This window comes from Scyliorhinus torazame, chromosome 1, assembly GCF_047496885.1.
Source record: "Scyliorhinus torazame isolate Kashiwa2021f chromosome 1, sScyTor2.1, whole genome shotgun sequence".
Lineage (NCBI taxonomy): Eukaryota > Metazoa > Chordata > Chondrichthyes > Carcharhiniformes > Scyliorhinidae > Scyliorhinus > Scyliorhinus torazame.
In genome coordinates this window covers 27946699-27964278 of record NC_092707.1, presented here as the reverse complement: position 1 = coordinate 27964278, position 17580 = coordinate 27946699, and the positions used below count along the sequence as shown (strand labels likewise).

Sequence of the window (17580 nt, the reverse complement as noted above, 5' to 3'; positions counted from 1 at the left end):
AATAGTAACACTTGAAATTTGCCTTGGTACCTGTATTTAGATCATGTTCATATCGTATGGAGAAAAGCAGGGACCTCTCCATGGAATGTTGCTGAACACTCCTTATGTCACCAAAGACTTACTACAGGCAAAGCGGTTCCAAGCACAGTCTTTGGGAACAACCTATGTATATGACTTTCCTGAAATGTTTCAACAGGTAAGACTGGTTTTTTTCATCTTCCATTTTCTCTTCTCATACAGGTGTTGAATCATTTTTGAGCAGCAGTTCCACAGAAAATGGGTGCTATCAGATATCTTGTGGTTATCAGCAGGCTTTATATTTGCGAGACACAACCTATTCTCACCTGTCTTCACCCAACATTGATGCACACCTACCTGGCCAAGTGTGACAATCTTTTGAATAAATAATCAGACTACAAAGTGGAGAATGCGTCGCGTTGAAAAAAGCATCTTTCCACACATTTACTTTTGAGCCATGTTATTCTGACTAAGCGTAAGATAAAAAGGGCTGGTTTAGCTCAGTGGGCTAGACAGCTGCCTTGTGATGCAGAATAAGGCCAGCAGCGCAGGTTCAATTCCCATACCAGCTTCTCCAAACAGGCGCCGGCATGTGGCGACTAGGGGCTTTTCACAGTAACTTCATACTTGTGACAATAAAAGATTATTATTATTAAGGTAATGAGGTGCACCTGTGCTTATTAACTTACCTATTTTACCACTAGTAGAAAGTCACCACATGATTTGAAGTAATGCATTCTCTTAAGAATTAGATTCTGCTTCATGATGCTAGGATTCTAAATGTAGAACTTGTGTGGATGAACTGAATCAAGAGGGCTGCTTTGTCCTGGATGGTGTTGAGCTTCTTGAGTGTTGTTGGAGCTGCACTCATCCAAACAAGCAGAGAGTATTCCATCACACTCCTGACTTGCGCCTTGGAGATGGCGTTAGGAAGTCAAGAGGTGAGTTACTGATGGAAAAGTTCCCAGCCACTGACCTGCACTTGTGTTGGGAATGAGAAATGGAAATGATTCCACCCTTTCCAAGCTACTGGGTACTGTTGAGTTCCCTAAGCTGAGCGAAGCTAGTTCAGCACAGATGAAAGAACTTCTCGGTCTGTGTAATTCAATGCCATACCACATTGTGATTAGCCATTAAGATGTTTGAAGAATTCTCATTGGTAATTTTAATATGATATGCAGTGCGTTTAATGAACAACACTGACACACTTACTGAACCTTTATCGGAGGATTATTTAACTTGATTCTAATTTTTTGCTTCTGCATCACAACAAATCTGATAGAAGACGTAAACTAAAAACTTGAATCATTTCTTTTCCTTCTGTGGCCCAGGCTCTTTTTAAGTTGTGGGGATCTAATGTGGAGTATCCTCAGGAACCATTCCTGTGCACAGAGCTTGTGCTAGACTCTCAGGGTCAGCTAGTTCAAATGAACAGGATTCCAGGAGGTAATGAGGTATGAACATTTAAATTGTGTTTTATTGAGAAACCTAGGTGAAGACCATAATGCACAAGGCCATTAAAATTGAAAACAGTAGGAAACAAAAAGAGGTCCATTTATAAAAGTAGTGGCTAGGTGTTCTAAACGTCATGTGCCAAATCTCAAAATGGCAACTTATAGGACCTTCCTTATCACATTGAATGAAAGTAATAATTTGTATCAGCATGTGTATTGACATCCAATGGTGAGGTGTGTGTGCACGCATCTGTGGACCTAATTTTTTTTTTTTGCGACAGAATTACGGGACCATAAATGCAAGATACTAATAAATTCAATAGGAAATTCAGGAGAAACTTTCTTGCACAAGGAATGTTTCAAATGTGGAACTTGTTACCACTTGACATAGTTGAGGTGAAATGCGTAGATGCATTTATCTCCAAAAATGTGCTCAGAATCTCTCCTGGAAAAACGTCGGGTTCAGTTTGCCATGCTTTCAATAATAGAGTTCTTCAACAATTCTTGTTCTCTTCAAAAAGTGTTACTGTTAGATTTATATACTATATTCCGGGAAGTCACTTCCATGTTGTCTACTACTATTGAATATGCTTCTTTTGGTCTTGCCCTCAGGTAGGAATGGTGGCCTGGAAAATGAACTTAAAAACTCTGGAATATCCTGAAGGACGTGACATTATTGTCATTTGTAATGACCTCACTTATAAGATTGGTTCATTTGGCCCTGAGGAGGATTTACTATTCCTGCGAGCATCTCAATTAGCCAGAGCGGAAGGCATTCCAAGAATCTACATAGCAGCGAACAGCGGTGCCAGGATTGGGCTTGCTGAAGAGATCAGGAGCATGTTCCAGGTGGCCTGGGAAGATCCTGATGATCCATACAAGGTAATTCCTTTTTCCATTTCCCTCTACCCTGCTAGTTGCTCAATTCCAATTCACTGTCTCTTCATTGAGTAGGTATGGGTCCCTAATTTTTCCCCAAGTCATGGAGACCCTTGACTTTGACCAAAAGGTATGAGGTACTTGCTACTGTGTGGATGGGTAAAAGGATGACAGGGTGTGTGGGCAAATTGTCCATTGCACCATGGTACAGGAGGTCATTCACGTTGAGGGAGTAAAAAGGGATGTGGTAATGATGGGGAACAATTTAGTCATAGGGCAGCTATATTTACTCTGCAGCGGTGACTGGGTGTTCAAACGTGGTGTTGACTGCCCAGTACCAGGATTAAAGACAAACCTGGTGTGGGATGGAAGGATTCAGCTGTGGTCCTTGTGGGAACCAACAATATAAGGGAATTATGTTCTGATTAGAGAGTTGAAGAATTAGGGTTTAAATTAAATGCAGAACTTCAAAGGTAATCTTTGGTAAGTTATCTGAGCCAGCTGTCAATTGGCATAGGGTCAAAAAGGAAGAATTAAACACGTGGATCAGAGTGGTATGGGAAGGAGGGGTTTGAATTCATGTGTCACTATTTAAGAATCTTAAACTTCCAAAACCAACTACCTACATATGGGAACAAGATAGTGATTAGGTAAATAGACTAAAAGGTGTAGTGATGAATAACAGTGGGAAACATTTGAAGAAACAAATCAAAATGCTCGACAAAAATACATTGAAAAACAAAAACTCACTATGAAGATCCAACTGTGACTTACTAGGGAAAGTTAAGGATCATATTTGATTAAAAGGAGAGACTTATAATCCTGCAAAGAATAGTAGTAGTAAGCCTGAGGACTGGGAGTGTTTTAGAAACCAGCAAAGGACCATAAAGGACCATGGCAAACATTCAAGGAATGTATGGAGGAACTACAGCAACTGTTCATTCCTGTCTGGCACAAAAGCAAAGGGGGTAAAAGGGCCAATCCATGGCTTACAAAGGAAATTAGAAATAGATCTGATACAGGGAAGAAGCATACAGATTGACCAAGAAAAATATTGGGTGGGATTCTCCGAAATGGAGGCAGAGTGCTCGTGCCGTCGTGAACGCAGCCGAGGTTCATGACGGCGCAAAACGGCCCCTATCCCAACCGATTCAGGGCCCGATAATGGGCTAGGAGCGGCGCCGGGTCATTTACGCGCGCCAGGCCTTGGCGCCGCGTAAAGGCGACGCCGCACACATGACGCGGCCGGCACCGCATAACTGGCATCACCCGCACAGGCGTGGTTGCTGTCCTCCCCGAGTCCGCCCCGCAAGAAGATGTCAGACGGATCTTGTGGGGCTGCGGAAGAAAGGAGGTCTGCCTTCAGAGAGGCCGGCCCGACGATCGGTGGGCACCGATCGCGGGCCAGACCCCATTTGAGGCCCCCCACGGTGCAGGATCCCCCCCCCCCCCCCCCCCGCAGGCCGCCCCCCCAGCGTTCCCGCGTTGTTCCCGCTGTCAGCGACCAGGTGTGGACGGCTCCGGGGGGAACCCGCCGTTTTGGGCAGGCCGCTCGGCGCACCCGGCACTAAGAATCGCGGGGGTACCGGTGAATCGCCATTTTGGCTGTCTCGGGCGATTCCCTGAACCGCACTGCGCAAAACGCAATTGTGCTGATCTGGCCGCTTCCGTGAATCACAGGAGGGCGTCGGACCGGTGTCGCAGGAAATTTTGGCGGCCCAGGCGATTCTCTGAAATGGCGCGGGAGCAGAGAATCGCGCCCTCCAACTCTGATCTGTCCCCGACGTTGGAGACTTGGGAGAAATCCATGGTACTTGCCTGGATAGCTACACAGGAAATGTTGGACAAATTAAAACCTGGGTAACTCCACAATCCTCATGGCTCCCTCATCACCCCTCTAACTACCTCCTGACCCTGACCTGACCCAACTACCCGAAAACTCTCTGACTACCCCTTGACCGCATGACTATCTACCTGATCTGACCCATGCGTGGTTGCCGTCCTCTCCGAATCCGCCCCGCAAGAAGATGTCAGACGGATCTTGCGGGGCTGCGGAAAAAAGGAGGTCCTCCTTCAGAGAGGATGGCCCAACGATTGGTGGGCACCGATCGTGGGCCACACCCCATTTCAGGCCCCCCCCCCGGTGCAGGTTACCCCCTCTTCTCCCCCCCTCCCGCCCCGCAGGCCGCCCCCCCAGCATTCCCACGCTGTTCCCGCCGGCAGCAACCAGGTGTGGACGGCGCCGGGGGGAACCCGCCGTTTTGGGCTGGCCGCTCGGCCCATCCAGGCCTGAGAATAGCAGGGGTGCCGGAGAATCGCCATTTTGGATGTCTCAGGCGATTCTCCGGCTTGCGCCGCGCGGAACTCGACGGGGCCGTTATCGCTGCTTGGGAGAATCACGGGAGGGCGTCGGACCGGCGTCGCGGGAATATTTGCCGACCCAGGCGATTCTCCCAACTGGCGCGGGAGCAGAAAATCGCGCCCATTAGGTCTGAGGATTGGGAGCAGTTTAGAATTCAGCAAAGAAGGACGAAGGGATTGATTAAGAAGGGGAAAGTACAGTGCGAAAGGAAGCTTGCAGGGAACATAAAGACTGACACTAAGAGTTTCTACAGATATATGAAGCGAAAGAGATTGGTAAAGAGAAATGTAGGCCCACTACAGACAGAAACAGGGGAATGCATAATAAGGGACAAAGAAATGGCTGAGCAATTGAATACATACTTTGGTTCTGTCTTCACAAATGAGGACACAAATCAGATCCCAGAAATGTTGGAGAATGAAAGGTTTAGTGAAAGGGAAGAACTGAGGGAGATCAACATTAGTAGAGAAATGGTGCTGGGAAAACTAATGGGATTGAGGGCGGATAAATCCCCAGGGCCTGAGAATCTGCATCCCAGAGTGCTTCAGGAGGTGGCTCTGGAAATAGTGGATGCATTGGTGGTCATCTTCCGGGATTCTATAGACTCTGGAACAGTCCCTGCAGATTGGAGGGTAGCTCACGTCACTCCGATATTCAAAAAGGGAGATAGAGAGAAAGCAGGGAATTATAGACCAGTAAGCCTAACAATGGTGGTGGGGAAAATGCTTGAATCCATTATCAAGGACTTTATAGCAGAACATTTAGAAAGCAGTGACAGGATCAGTCAGAGTCAGCATGGATTTATGAAGGGAAAATCATGCTTGACAAATCAGTTGGATTTCTTGAAGAGGTAACCAGTACAGTCGACAAGGGGAAGCCAGTCGATGTGGTATATTTGGACTTTCAGAAGGCGTTTGACAAAGTCCCACATAAGAGATTATTGTGCAAAATTAAAGCGCATGGGATTGGGGGAAATGTATTGAGGTAGATAGAAAACTAGTTGGCAGAGAGGAAACAAAGAGTAGGGATTAATGGGTCCTTTTCAAATTGGCAGGCAGTAACCAGTGGGGTACCACAGGGATCGGTGCTGGGACCCCAGCTATTCACAATATATATTGAAAATGAAAATCGCTTATTGTCACAAGTAGGCTTCAATGAAGTTACTGTGAAAAGCCCCTAGTCGCCACATTCCGGCGCCTATTCAGGGAGGCTGGTACAGGAATTGAACCGTGCTGCTGGCTTGCCTTGGTCTGCTTTTAAAAGCCAGCAATTTAGCCCAGTGTGCTAAACCAGCCCCTTAATGATTGGGATGAGGGAACAAAATGTAACATCTCAAAGTTTGCAGATGATACCAAATTAGGTGGGAGTGTGAATTATGACGAGGATGCAGGGATCTTACAGCAAAATCTGGACAGGTTGGGCGAGTGGGCAAACCAATGGCAGACTCAGTATAATTTGGATAAGTGTGAGGTTATTCATTTTGGAAGCAAAAACAGGAAGGCAGATTACTACCAGAATGGTTGTAATTTGGGAGAGGGGAGTGTGCAGTGGGACCTGGGTGTCCTTGTGCACCATTCGCTGAAGGTAAGCATGTAGGTGCAGCAGGTGGTAAAGAAGGCTAATGGTATGTTGGCCTTCATTGCAAGAGGTTTCAAGTATAGAAGCAGGGATGTGTTGCTGCAATTGTATAGGGCCTTGGTGAGGCCACACTTGGAGTATTGTGTGCAGTTTTGGTCTCCTTCTCTGAGGAAGGATGTTCTTGCTCTCGAGGGAGTGCAGCGAGGATTTACCAGACTGATTCCAGGGATGGCGGGACTGTCATATGAGGAGAGATTGACTAGGTTGGGATTGTTCTCGCTGGAGTTCAGGAGAATGAGGGGGGATCTCATAGAGACTTATTAAAATTCTAACAGGACGAGACAGAGTAGATGCAGGGAAGATGTTACCAATGATGGGTGTGTCCAGAACCAGGGGTCACAGCCTGAGGATTCAGGGTAAACTATTTTGGACAGAGATAAGGAGACATTTCTTCAAACAAAGAGTGGTGAGCCTGTGAAATTTATTACCACAGGAAGTAGTTGATGCTAAAACTTTGAATATATTCAAGAGGTGGCTGGATATAGCACTTTGGGAGAATGGGATCAAAGGCTATTGGGAGAAAGCAGGATTAGGCTATTGAATTGGATGATCAGCCATGATCGTGATGAATGGCGGAGCAGGCTCGAAGGGCCAAACAGCCTCCTCCTGCTCCTATCTTCTATGTATCTATGTATAAAAAGTGGATAACAATGGAAAAAATAGAATATAAGTAAACTAGCTGGAAAATAAAGCTGACTGTAAGAATTTTTACGAGTTTGTAAAAGGGAGGCAAGTAGCTGAAGCAAACATTGGACCCAGAGAGGAAAATATAGAAATGATCATCATCTGGAAATGGCAGAGATGTTGAAGAAATATTTTGCGTCCGTCTTTACAGGAGAAGACAAAAATGACATACCAAAAATAGAGGGTAACCAAGGAGCTAATAAGACTGAGAAACTTTTATATCAGGTAATTCATATCAGCAGAGATTTCTCAGGGAAGTAAGAGATATGGGCAGCAGGCAGGAAAGTGGAGTTGAGGTAGAACATCAGTCATGATCAAATTGAATAGGGCAGGCTAGAGTGGTTGAATGGTCTACTGCTGTTCCTATTTCTTATGTTCATAAATGTGCCCCGTCAGTGGTGAATGGTACATTGTGGTTATGTTAGTGGACTAGTCATTCCATAAGCCTGGATTAACTTTTTTTTTTAAATTTAGAATTCCCAATTTTTTTTCCCCACTAAGGGACAATTTATCATGTCCAATCCAACTAGCCTGCACATCTTTGGGTGGGGGTGATATCCACATAGACATGGGAAGAATGTGCAAACTCCACATGGAGTGACTTGGGGCTGAGATCGAACCTGGGTCCTAAGTGCTGTGATGCAGCAGTGCCAGTCACTGTACCACTGTGCTGCCCCATAAGCCTGGATTAAGGATCTAAAGACATGAATTAGAATTCCACAATAGCAGCTGGACTATTTAATTTCAATTACTCAAAAGAAAATTGGATTAAACAGTCACTTTCCATAATTATCATGAAATCACCAAATCGTCATAAAAACCCATCTAGTTCATGATGACCTTCAGGGAGGGAAATTTGCCATCCTTATCCAGCCTGGCCTACATATGACTTCAGAGCCACAGCAATGTGGTTGCTTCTTCCTGCGCTCTGAAATGGCCCAGCACATTCCATGAATTAATAGATAATTAATGGGGCATCTTGCAGAGCACACCTCAATCCCAATATGGTTTTAGTTATTTTCTGTATCAACAGAAATTGTTGATATTAGCTATCAAAAATGACAGACAGGTAAAGAAGTCTGGTTCATCCTGCCTGTTGCACGCAATTGCAATACCTTGTACATCACAATATATAATCACTCCCCACCCCATTTAAAAAGCATGTGGAAGCAGGCTGAATGTAGAGTTGAGGCCACAATCAAATCAGCCACAATCAAATCAGCCACAATGTCTGTGTGGAGTCTGCACGTCCTCCCCGTGTCTGCGTGGGTTTCCTCCGGGTGCTCCGGTTTCCACCCACAGTCCAAAGGTGTGCAGGTTAGGTGGATTGGCCATGACAAATTGCCCTTAATGTCCAAAATTGCCCTTGGTGTTGGGTGGGGTTACTGGGTTATGGGGATAGGGTGGAGGTGTGTGGTTGGGTAGGGTGCTCTTTCCAAGAGCCGGTGCAGACTCGATGGGCCGAATGGCCTCCTTCTGCACTGTAAATTCTATGAATAAATTCTATGAATGGCCGAGCCGGCTCGAAGACCAAATTGCCTACTCCTGCTCCTAATTCATATGCTTGTACGTGATCTCCTGGGAGAGACACACATAGAAATCCAGGCCAATTTGGGGAACACCATCCTGGAAGATACCTACCTGACCCATCATATATCACTGTGCAGAAGGAGGCCACTTGGCCCATCTGATCTGCAGTGATCCTCTGAAAGAGCACCCTATCCCCGTAACCCCACCTAACCTGTACATCCCTGGACACTAAGGGACAATTTTATCATGGCCAATCCACCTACCCTGCACATCTTTGGACTGTGGGAGGAAACCAGAGCTACCGGAGGAAACTCACAAAGACACTGGGAGAATCTGCAAACTCCACACAGAGTCACCCAAGGCTGGATTTGAACCCGGGTCCCTGACGCGGAAAGTGCTATCTGCTGTAGTCCAGGAGATCGCTCTGTCTGTGAATTCTCTGGAGTACGTAACTTTTGTAAGATGGATTATCTATCCAAAAACAGGAGCCATCCCAGCTAGATTTTATTAGTCCCATGTAAGTGAAAGAAGTTTCACTAAAAGGTTGAGTAATACCATAGCTCTGACGGCACACACACTTGATAACAAAGGGAAGCTTTCACCATTTCAGAAGTGACCCAGATAATACTCCAGTACAGTAATTCCTCTCTAATTAAATGAAATCAAATGTTATCCTTAAAATGTGAATTACATCACTTGGAGCATGTTGATAATTAGAATGATCTTCAACTGCTTAAGAAGATAATTTCATTGTAGGTTATCAGTGGCTTCAATTCTTATAGTATTGAAATCTAAATATGCCATTTGGATTGTTAATTTTTTTTTAATATGCATTTATTTATCAGGGCTTCAGGTACTTATATTTGACACCTCAGGACTACACCAGAATTAGCCCCTTTAATTCAGTGCATTGTGAACATGTGGAGGAGGATGGAGAGTACAGGTGGGTATTATATGCAGCAGAATTTGAATATCTAAAATTAAAGGGCATCAAGGTACCACAGTGGTTAGCATTGTTTTTTTAAAAAAATATATTTTATTCGAGTTTTTTGGCCAAACATAACAATACGTAGTGTTTCTTTTACACAACAATAAAGCAATATAAATAGCCGTGGCCAGTTTTAAACAAATAAATAAATAATATATAAACAAAAACAAAAGAAAAACAAAACTAAATGACAACTGCCTTGTCCAAAATAGATACTCTCCAAAATTACAGTCCAGGAGTCGGGAGGTCATGTTGCAGCTGTACAGAACTCTGGTACGGCCGCATTTGGAGTATTGCGTACAGTTCTGGTCACCGCATTATAGGAAGGACGTGGAGGCTTTGGAGCCGGTGCAGAGGAGATTTACCAGGATGTTGCCTGGTATGGAGGGAAAATCTTATGAGGAAAGGCTGATGGACTTGAGGTTGTTTTCGTTGGAGAGAAGAAGGTTAAGAGGAGATTTAATAGAGGCATACAAAATGATCGGGGTTGGATAGGGTGGACAGTGAAAGCCTTCTCCCGCGGGTAGAAATGGCTGGCATGAGGGGACATAACTTTAAACTGAGGGGTAATAGATATAGGACAGAGGTCAGAGGTAGGTTCTTTACGCAAAGAGTAGTGAGGCCGTGGAATGCCCTACCTGCTACAGTAGTGAACTCGCCAACATTGAGGGCATTTAAAAGTTTATTGGATAAACATATGGATGATAATGGCATAGTGTAGGTTAGATGGCTTTTGTTTCGGTGCAACATCGTGGGCCGAAGGGCCTGTACTGCGCTGTATTGTTCTATATGTTCTATATATACCAAATACCTATACATGTACAATAACATCCCTGAGAGACCGTCCAACTCCTCCCCCCCCCATTACCCCCCCCCCCTCCCCCCTGGGTTGCTGCTGTTATCTACTTCTTTTCCGTTCCCTCTATCTTTCTGTGAGGTAGTCGACGAACGGTTGCCACCGCCTGGTGAACTCCTGAGCCGAACCCCTTAACACAAACTTAATCCGTTCTAACTTTATGAACCCTGCCATATCATTTATCCAGGTCTCCACCCCCGGGGGCTTAGCTTCCTTCCACATTAACAATATGCTGCGCAGGGCTACAAGGGACGCAAAGGCCAACACGTCAACCTCTCTCGCCTCCTGCATTCCCGGCTCTTCTGCAACCCCAAATATAGCCAACCCCCAGCTTGGTTCGACCCGGACCCCCACCACCTTCGAAAGCACCTTTGCCACCCCCACCCAGAACCCCTGTAGTACCGGGCATGACCAGAACATGTGGGTGTGATTTGCTGGGCTTCTCGAGCATCTCGCACACCTATCCTCTACCCCCAACAATTTACTGAGCCGTGCTCCAGTCATATGCGCCCTGTGTAACACCTTAAATTGTATCAGGCTTAGCCTGGCACACGAGGACGATGAGTTTACCCTATGTAGGGCATCCGCCCACAGCCCCTCCTCAATCTCCTCCCCCAGTTCTTCTTCCCATTTCCCTTTCAGCTCATCTACCATGATCTCCCCCTCGTCCCTCATCTCCCTGTATATGTCCGCTACCTTACCGTCCCCCACCCATGTCTCTGAGATCACTCTATCCTGCACTTCCTGCGTCGGGAGCTGCGGGAATTCCCTCACCTGTTGCCTCACAAAAGCCCTCAATTGCATATACCGAAATGCATTCCCTTGGGGCAACCCATATTTCTCCGTCAGCGCTCCCAAACTCGCAAACGTCCCATCTACAAATAGATCTCTTAATTGTACTACCCCAGCTCTTTGCCATGCTCCAAATCCCCCATCCATTCTCCCCGGGACGAACCTATGATTGTTTCTTATCGGGGACCGCACCGAAGCTCCCGTCCCTCCCCTATGCCGTCTCCACTGCCCCCAAATTCTCAATGTAGCCACCACCACCGGGCTTGTGGTGTATTTCTTTGGTGAGAACAGCAACGGCGCCGACACCATTGCTTGCAGGCTAGTCCCCTTGCAGGACGCCCTCTCCATTCTCTTCCACGCCGCTCCCTCCCCTTCTCCCATCCACTTACACACCATTGAAACATTGGCGGCCCAGTAGTACTCACTTAGGCTCGGTAGTGCCAGCCCCCCGCTGTCCCTACTACGCTGCAAGAATCCCCGCCTCACTCTCGGGGTCTTCCCAGCCCACACAAAACTCATAATGCTCTTCTCAATTCTTTTGAAAAAAGCCTTCGTGATCACCACCGGGAGGCACTGGAACACAAAAAGGAATCTCGGGAGGACCACCATTTTAACCGCCTGCACCCTACCTGCCAATGACAAGGACACCATGTCCCATCTCTTGAAATCCTCCTCCATCTATTCCACCAACCGTGTTAAATTAAGCCTATGTAATGTACCCCAATTCTTGGCTATCTGGATCCCCAGGTACCGGAAGTCCCTTGTTACCTTCCTCAACGGTAAATCCTCTATCTCTCTGCTCTGCTCCCCCGGGTGCACCACAAATAACTCACTTTTCCCCATGTTCAGTTTATACCCTGAAATATCCCCAAACTCCCCAAGTATCCGCATTATCTCTGGCATCCCCTCCGCCGGGTCCGCCACATATAGCAACAAATCGTCCGCATATAGAGATACCCGGTGTTCTTCTCCCCCCCCTAAGTACTCCCCTACACTTCCTGGAACCCCTCAGTGCCATGGCCAGGGGTTCAATCGCCAGTGCAAACAATAACGGGGACAGAGGACATCCCTGCCTCGTCCCTCTATGGAGCCGAAAATAGTCAGAAAATACGCAGATCCCCGTCCATTCGTGACCACGCTCACCATCGGGGCCCTATACAGCAACTGTACTCACCTGATATACCCGTCCCCAAAGCCAAATCTCCTCAACACCTCCCACAAATAATCCCACTCCACTCTATCAAATGCTTTCTCGGCATCCATCGCCACCACTATCTCCGCTTCCCCCTCTGGTGGGGGCATCATCATTACCCCTAGCAGCCTCCGTATATTTGTATTTAGCTGTCTCCCCTTCACAAACCCAGTTTGGTCCTCATGGACCACCCCCGGGACACAATCCTCTATCCTCATTGCCATTACCTTGGCCAGGATCTTAGCATCCACATTCAGGAGGGAAATAGGCCTGTATGACCCGCATTGCAGCGGGTCTTTTTCCTTCTTTAGGAGGAGCGATATCGTTGCCTCTGACATAGTCGGGGGCAGCTGCCCCCTTTCCCTTGCCTCATTAAAGGTTCTCATCAGTAGCGGGGCCAGCAAGTCCAAATATTTCTTATAGAATTCAACTGGGAATCCGTCTGGTCCCGGGGCCTTCCCCGCCTGCATGCTTCCAATCCCTTTCACTACTTCCTCCGTCTCAATCTGTGCTCCCAGCCCCACTCTCTCCTGTTCCTCCACCTTAGGAAATTCCAGCTGATCCAGAAAGCACATCATTCTCTCCTTCCCGTCCGGGGGCTGCGCTTCATATAATCTTTCATAAAATGCCTTGAACACTCCATTCACTCTCTCCGCTCCCCGCTCCATCTCCCCCTCCTCATCTCTCACCCCCCCTATCTCCCTCGCTGCTCCCTTTTTCCTCATTTGGTGGGCCAACAACCTACTCGCCTTCTCCCCATATTCGTACTGTACACCCTGTGCCTTCCTCCATTGTGCCTCTGCCTTACCCGTAGTCAACAAGTCAAACTCTATATGTAGCCTTTGCCTTTCCCTGTATAGTCCCTCCTCCGGTGCCTCCGCGTATTGTCTGTCCACCCTCAGCAGTTCATTCAACAACCGCTCCCTTTCCCTACCCTCCTGCTTTCCTTTATGTGCCCTAATAGATATCAGCTCCCCTCTAACCACTGCCTTCAGTGCCTCCCAGACCACTCCCACCTGTACCTCCCCATTATCATTAATTTCCAAGTACCTTTCAATATACCTCCTCACCCTTAAACACACACCCTCATCTGCCAATAATCCCATGTCCATTCTCCAGGGTGGAAGCTGTTGTTTTTCTTCCCCCGTCTCCAGGTCCACCCAGTGTGGAGCATGATCCAAGATGGCTATAGCCGTGTACTCCGTCCCCGTCACCTTTGGGATCAGTGCCCTTCCCAAAACAAAAAAATCTATTCGTGAAAATACTTTATGTACAAAGTAGAAAAGCGAAAACTCCTTACTCCTAGATCTACTAAATCTCCAGGGATCTACTCCGCCCATCTGCACCATAAAATCCTTAAGCACCCTAGCTGCAGCCGGCCTCCTTCCGATCCTGGACCTCGATCTGTCCAGCCCTGGGTCCAGCACCGTATTAAAGTCTCCACCCATTACCAACTTTCCCGCCTCTAGGTCCGGGATGCGTCCTAACATACGCCTCATAAAATTGGCATCATCCCAGTTCGGGGCATACACGTTCACCAATACCACCGCCTCCCCTTGCAGTTTGCCACTTACCATCACGTATCTGCCCCCACTATCTGCCACTATAGTCTTTGCCTCAAACATTACCCGCTTCCCCACTAGTATGGCCACCCCCTTGTTTTTTGCATCCAGCCCCGAATGAAACACCTGCCCCACCCATCCTTTGCGAAGTCTAACCTGGTCTGTCAGCTTCAGATGCGTCTCCTGAAGCATAACCACATCTGCCTTAAGTTTCTTTAGGTGTGCGGGTACCCGTGCCCTCTTAATCGGCCCGTTCAGCCCTCTCACATTCCACGTGATCAACCGGGTTGGGGGGCTCTTTACCCCCCCTCCCTTGATGACTAGCCATTTCCTTTTTCAATCCAGCTCCTCACCCGGTTCCCACGTAGCTGTATCCCCCCCAGGCGGCGCCCCCCCCCCCCCGTCCCGACCCCCCCCTCCCATACCAGCTCCCCCTTCTCCCCAGCAGCAGCAACCCAGTTAACCCCCCCCCCGCTAGATCCCAAGCTAGCGTAATTGCACCCCCCATGTTGCTCCCAGAAGTCAGCAAACTCTGGCCGACCTCGGCTTCCCCCCGTGACCTCGGCTCACACGGTGCGAGGCCCCCTCCTTCCTGCTTCCCTGTTCCCGCCGTGATTGCCATAGCGCGGGAACAAAGTCCGCGCTTCCCCTTTTGGCCCTGCCCCCAATGGCCAGCGCCCACAGCTCCTCATCCTCCCTCACCCCCTCCCCCACAACATGGGGAAGAGAGAGAAGTTACAGGGTCGCAGGTTTAACAATCTGGGAAGTCTTCTCTTCCCCCTTTTCCCCCCTTCATCCCACAAATTCACCCCCCCCCTTTTGTCCCAAACGTTCTTTTTCTTCTGGCCCGCTCACTCCTGCTTCTCCTCGACAATAAATGTCCACGATTCGTCTGCCGTTTCGAAATAGTGGTGTTTTCCTAGATGTGTGACCCACAGTCTCGCCGGTTGCAGCATTCCGAATTTGACCTTCCTTTTATGCAACACCGCCTTGGCCCGATTAAAGCTCGCCCACCTCCGCACTCCAATCTTGATACACGCGGATCACCGCATTCTCCCACCTACTGTTCCGAGTTTTCTTGGCCCATCTGAGGACCATCTCTCTGTCCTTGTATCGGAGAAATCTCACAACTATTGCTCGAGGAGTTTCTCCAGCCCTCGGTCTTCGCGCCATAACTCGATAGGCTCCCTCCACCTCCAGCGGACCCGTCGGGGCCTCCGGTCCCATTAACGAATGCAGCATCGTGCTCACATATGCCCCGACGTCCGCCCCCTCTGCACCTTCGGGAAGACCAAGAATCCTTAAGTTCTTCCTCCTCGCATTGTTCTCCAGCACCTCCAGCCTTTCCACACATCTTTTGTGTTGTGCCTCGTGGATCTCCGTTTTCATCACCAGGCCCTGTATGTCGTCCTCATTCTCAGCAGCCTTTGCCTTCACGACCCAAAGCTCCTGTTCCTGGGTCTTTTGCTCCTCCTTTAGCCCCTCAATCGCTTGTAATATCGGGGCCAACAGCTCCTTCTTCATCTCCTTTTTGAGTTCATCTACGCAACGCCGCAGGAACTCTTGTTGGTCAGGGCCCCATATTAAACTGCCTTCTTCCGCGCCATCTTGCTTTGTGCCTGCCTTCCTGGCCGCTGCTCTTGAGGATCCACCGCAATCCGGCTACTTTCCTCTCTTTTTTCCATCCGTGTCCGGGGGGATCCCCTTCTGGATTACCACACAGTGTTATTTGCCGTTAAAATTGCCGATGGGGCTCCTATTAAGAGCCCAAAAGTCCGTTCCACCGGGAGCTGCCGAAACGTGCGACTTAGCTGGTCATCGCCGCACCCGGAAGCCAGTGGTTAGCATTGTTGCTTCACAGCGCCAGGTTACCAGGTTTGATTCCCGGCTTGGGTCGCGGTCTGTGCGGAGTCGACACATTCTCCCCGTGTCTGCATGGGTTTCATCCGGGCGCTCCGGTTTCCTCCCACAAGTCCTGAAAGACATGCTTGTTAGGTGATTTAGATAGTCTGAATTTCCCCTCAGTGTACCCGAACAGGCGCCGGAGTGTGGCGACTAGGGCGCGTAAACTCCCAGCCATTGTGTGTATCTATTCCTGCCTGAAGCAGCTTAGAAAAAAGCCACTCCATCCACTGATTGCTAATGGACTAGCCACGTGAAGCAAGGCATTGATTCACACATGCAGGAAACACTCAATGTGCCAATTAATAACCCTTGGGACAATGTTCACTTTGACATCATTTTTTAATTTTATTTTATTATTCTTTTGACAAATTCCCGTATAAGAGATTAACGTGTAAAATTAAAGGGCACGGGATTAGGGGTAAGTGTATTGAGATGGATAGAAAACTGGTTGGCATAAAAGGAACAAAGAGTAGGAATTAATAGTTTTTTTCAAATTGGCAGGCAGTGACTAGTTGGGTACTGTAGGGATTGGTGCCAGGACCCAAACTATTCATAATGTATATTCAAGATTTTGATGAGGGAACAAAATGTAATGGGCTGGATTTTCCGCCGGCAGCACACTCCCGCCCGTGGATTTCCCAACGGCGTGGGATGCCCACAATGGGAAACCCCATTAGCCAGCTGCCGGGACGGAGAATCCCACTGCCAGCGGGGGCGTGCCGCACCAGAAAACAGATGCGGCGGAATGGAGAATCCCACCCAATATCTCCATATTTGCAGATGACACAAAGTTGGGTGGGAGGGTGAGCTGTGAGGAGGATGCTGAGATCCTTCAGTGTGATTTGGACAAGTTGAGTGAGTGGGCAAATGCATGGCAGATGCAATATAATTTGGATAAATGTGAGGTTATCCACTTTGGTAGCAAAAACGGAAAGGCAGACCATTATCTGAATGACCATAAATTAGTAGAGTGGAATGTGCAACGAGATCTGCGTGTCCTCTTACGCCAGCCGCTGAAGATGAGCAGGCAGGTACAGCAGGCAGTAAAGAAGGCAAATAGTTTGTTGGCCTTCATTGCAGTCTTGCTGCAATTATACAGGGCCGTGGTGAGGCCACACCTGGAATATTGTGTGCAGTTTTGTTCTCCTTATCTGAGGAAGATGTTCTTTCTCTAGAGGGAGTGCAGCGAAGGTATACTAGACTGATTCCTGGGTGGGATGGCGGGACTGATGGATGAAGACTGATTGGATTGAGTCGGTTAGGATTGTATACGCTGGAGTTCAGAAGAATGAGGAGGGATCTCCGAGAAATCTATAAGATTCTAACAGAACTCGACAGGGTAGTTGCAAGAAGGATGTTCCCGATGGTGGGGGTGATCAGAATCAGGGGGTCACAGTCTGAGGATACGGGATAGACCATTTAGGACAGAGATGAGGAGACATTTCTTCACCCAGAGAGTGGTGAGCCTGTGGAATTTGTTACCACAGGAAGTAGGTGAGGCTAAAACATTGTTTCAAGAAGCAGTTAGATATGGGTTAGATAGACTTGGGGCAAAGGGGATCAAAGAATATGGGGGGGAAGGCGGGATTAGGCTGTTGAGTTGGATAATCAGCCATGATCATAATGAATGGCGGAGCAGGCTCAAAGGGAAACATATGTTCTATGTTTCTAGGATGTGGGCGTCACTGGCTGGGTCAGCATTTTAATTGCCCTTGAGAAG

At 48.0% G+C, this 17580-nt stretch overlaps 1 protein-coding gene across 5 annotated transcripts in view; it reads left to right on the top strand.

Moving 5' to 3' along the window:
* The window catches only part of acacb (acetyl-CoA carboxylase beta), a 222313-nt gene that overhangs the window by 177337 nt on the left and 27396 nt on the right, over positions 1-17580 (top strand). For all 5 annotated transcript variants that reach the window (XR_011935459.1, XM_072478628.1, XM_072478459.1 and 2 more), the window contains 4 exons: positions 41-196; positions 1350-1472; positions 2085-2354; positions 9411-9508. Coding sequence is in view for 4 of the 5 variants with exons in the window: in XM_072478628.1 (XP_072334729.1) it covers positions 41-196; positions 1350-1472; positions 2085-2354; positions 9411-9508 (647 nt within the window). In the remaining variant the exon portion in view is untranslated. The remainder of the gene's footprint in view (positions 1-40; positions 197-1349; positions 1473-2084; positions 2355-9410; positions 9509-17580) is intronic.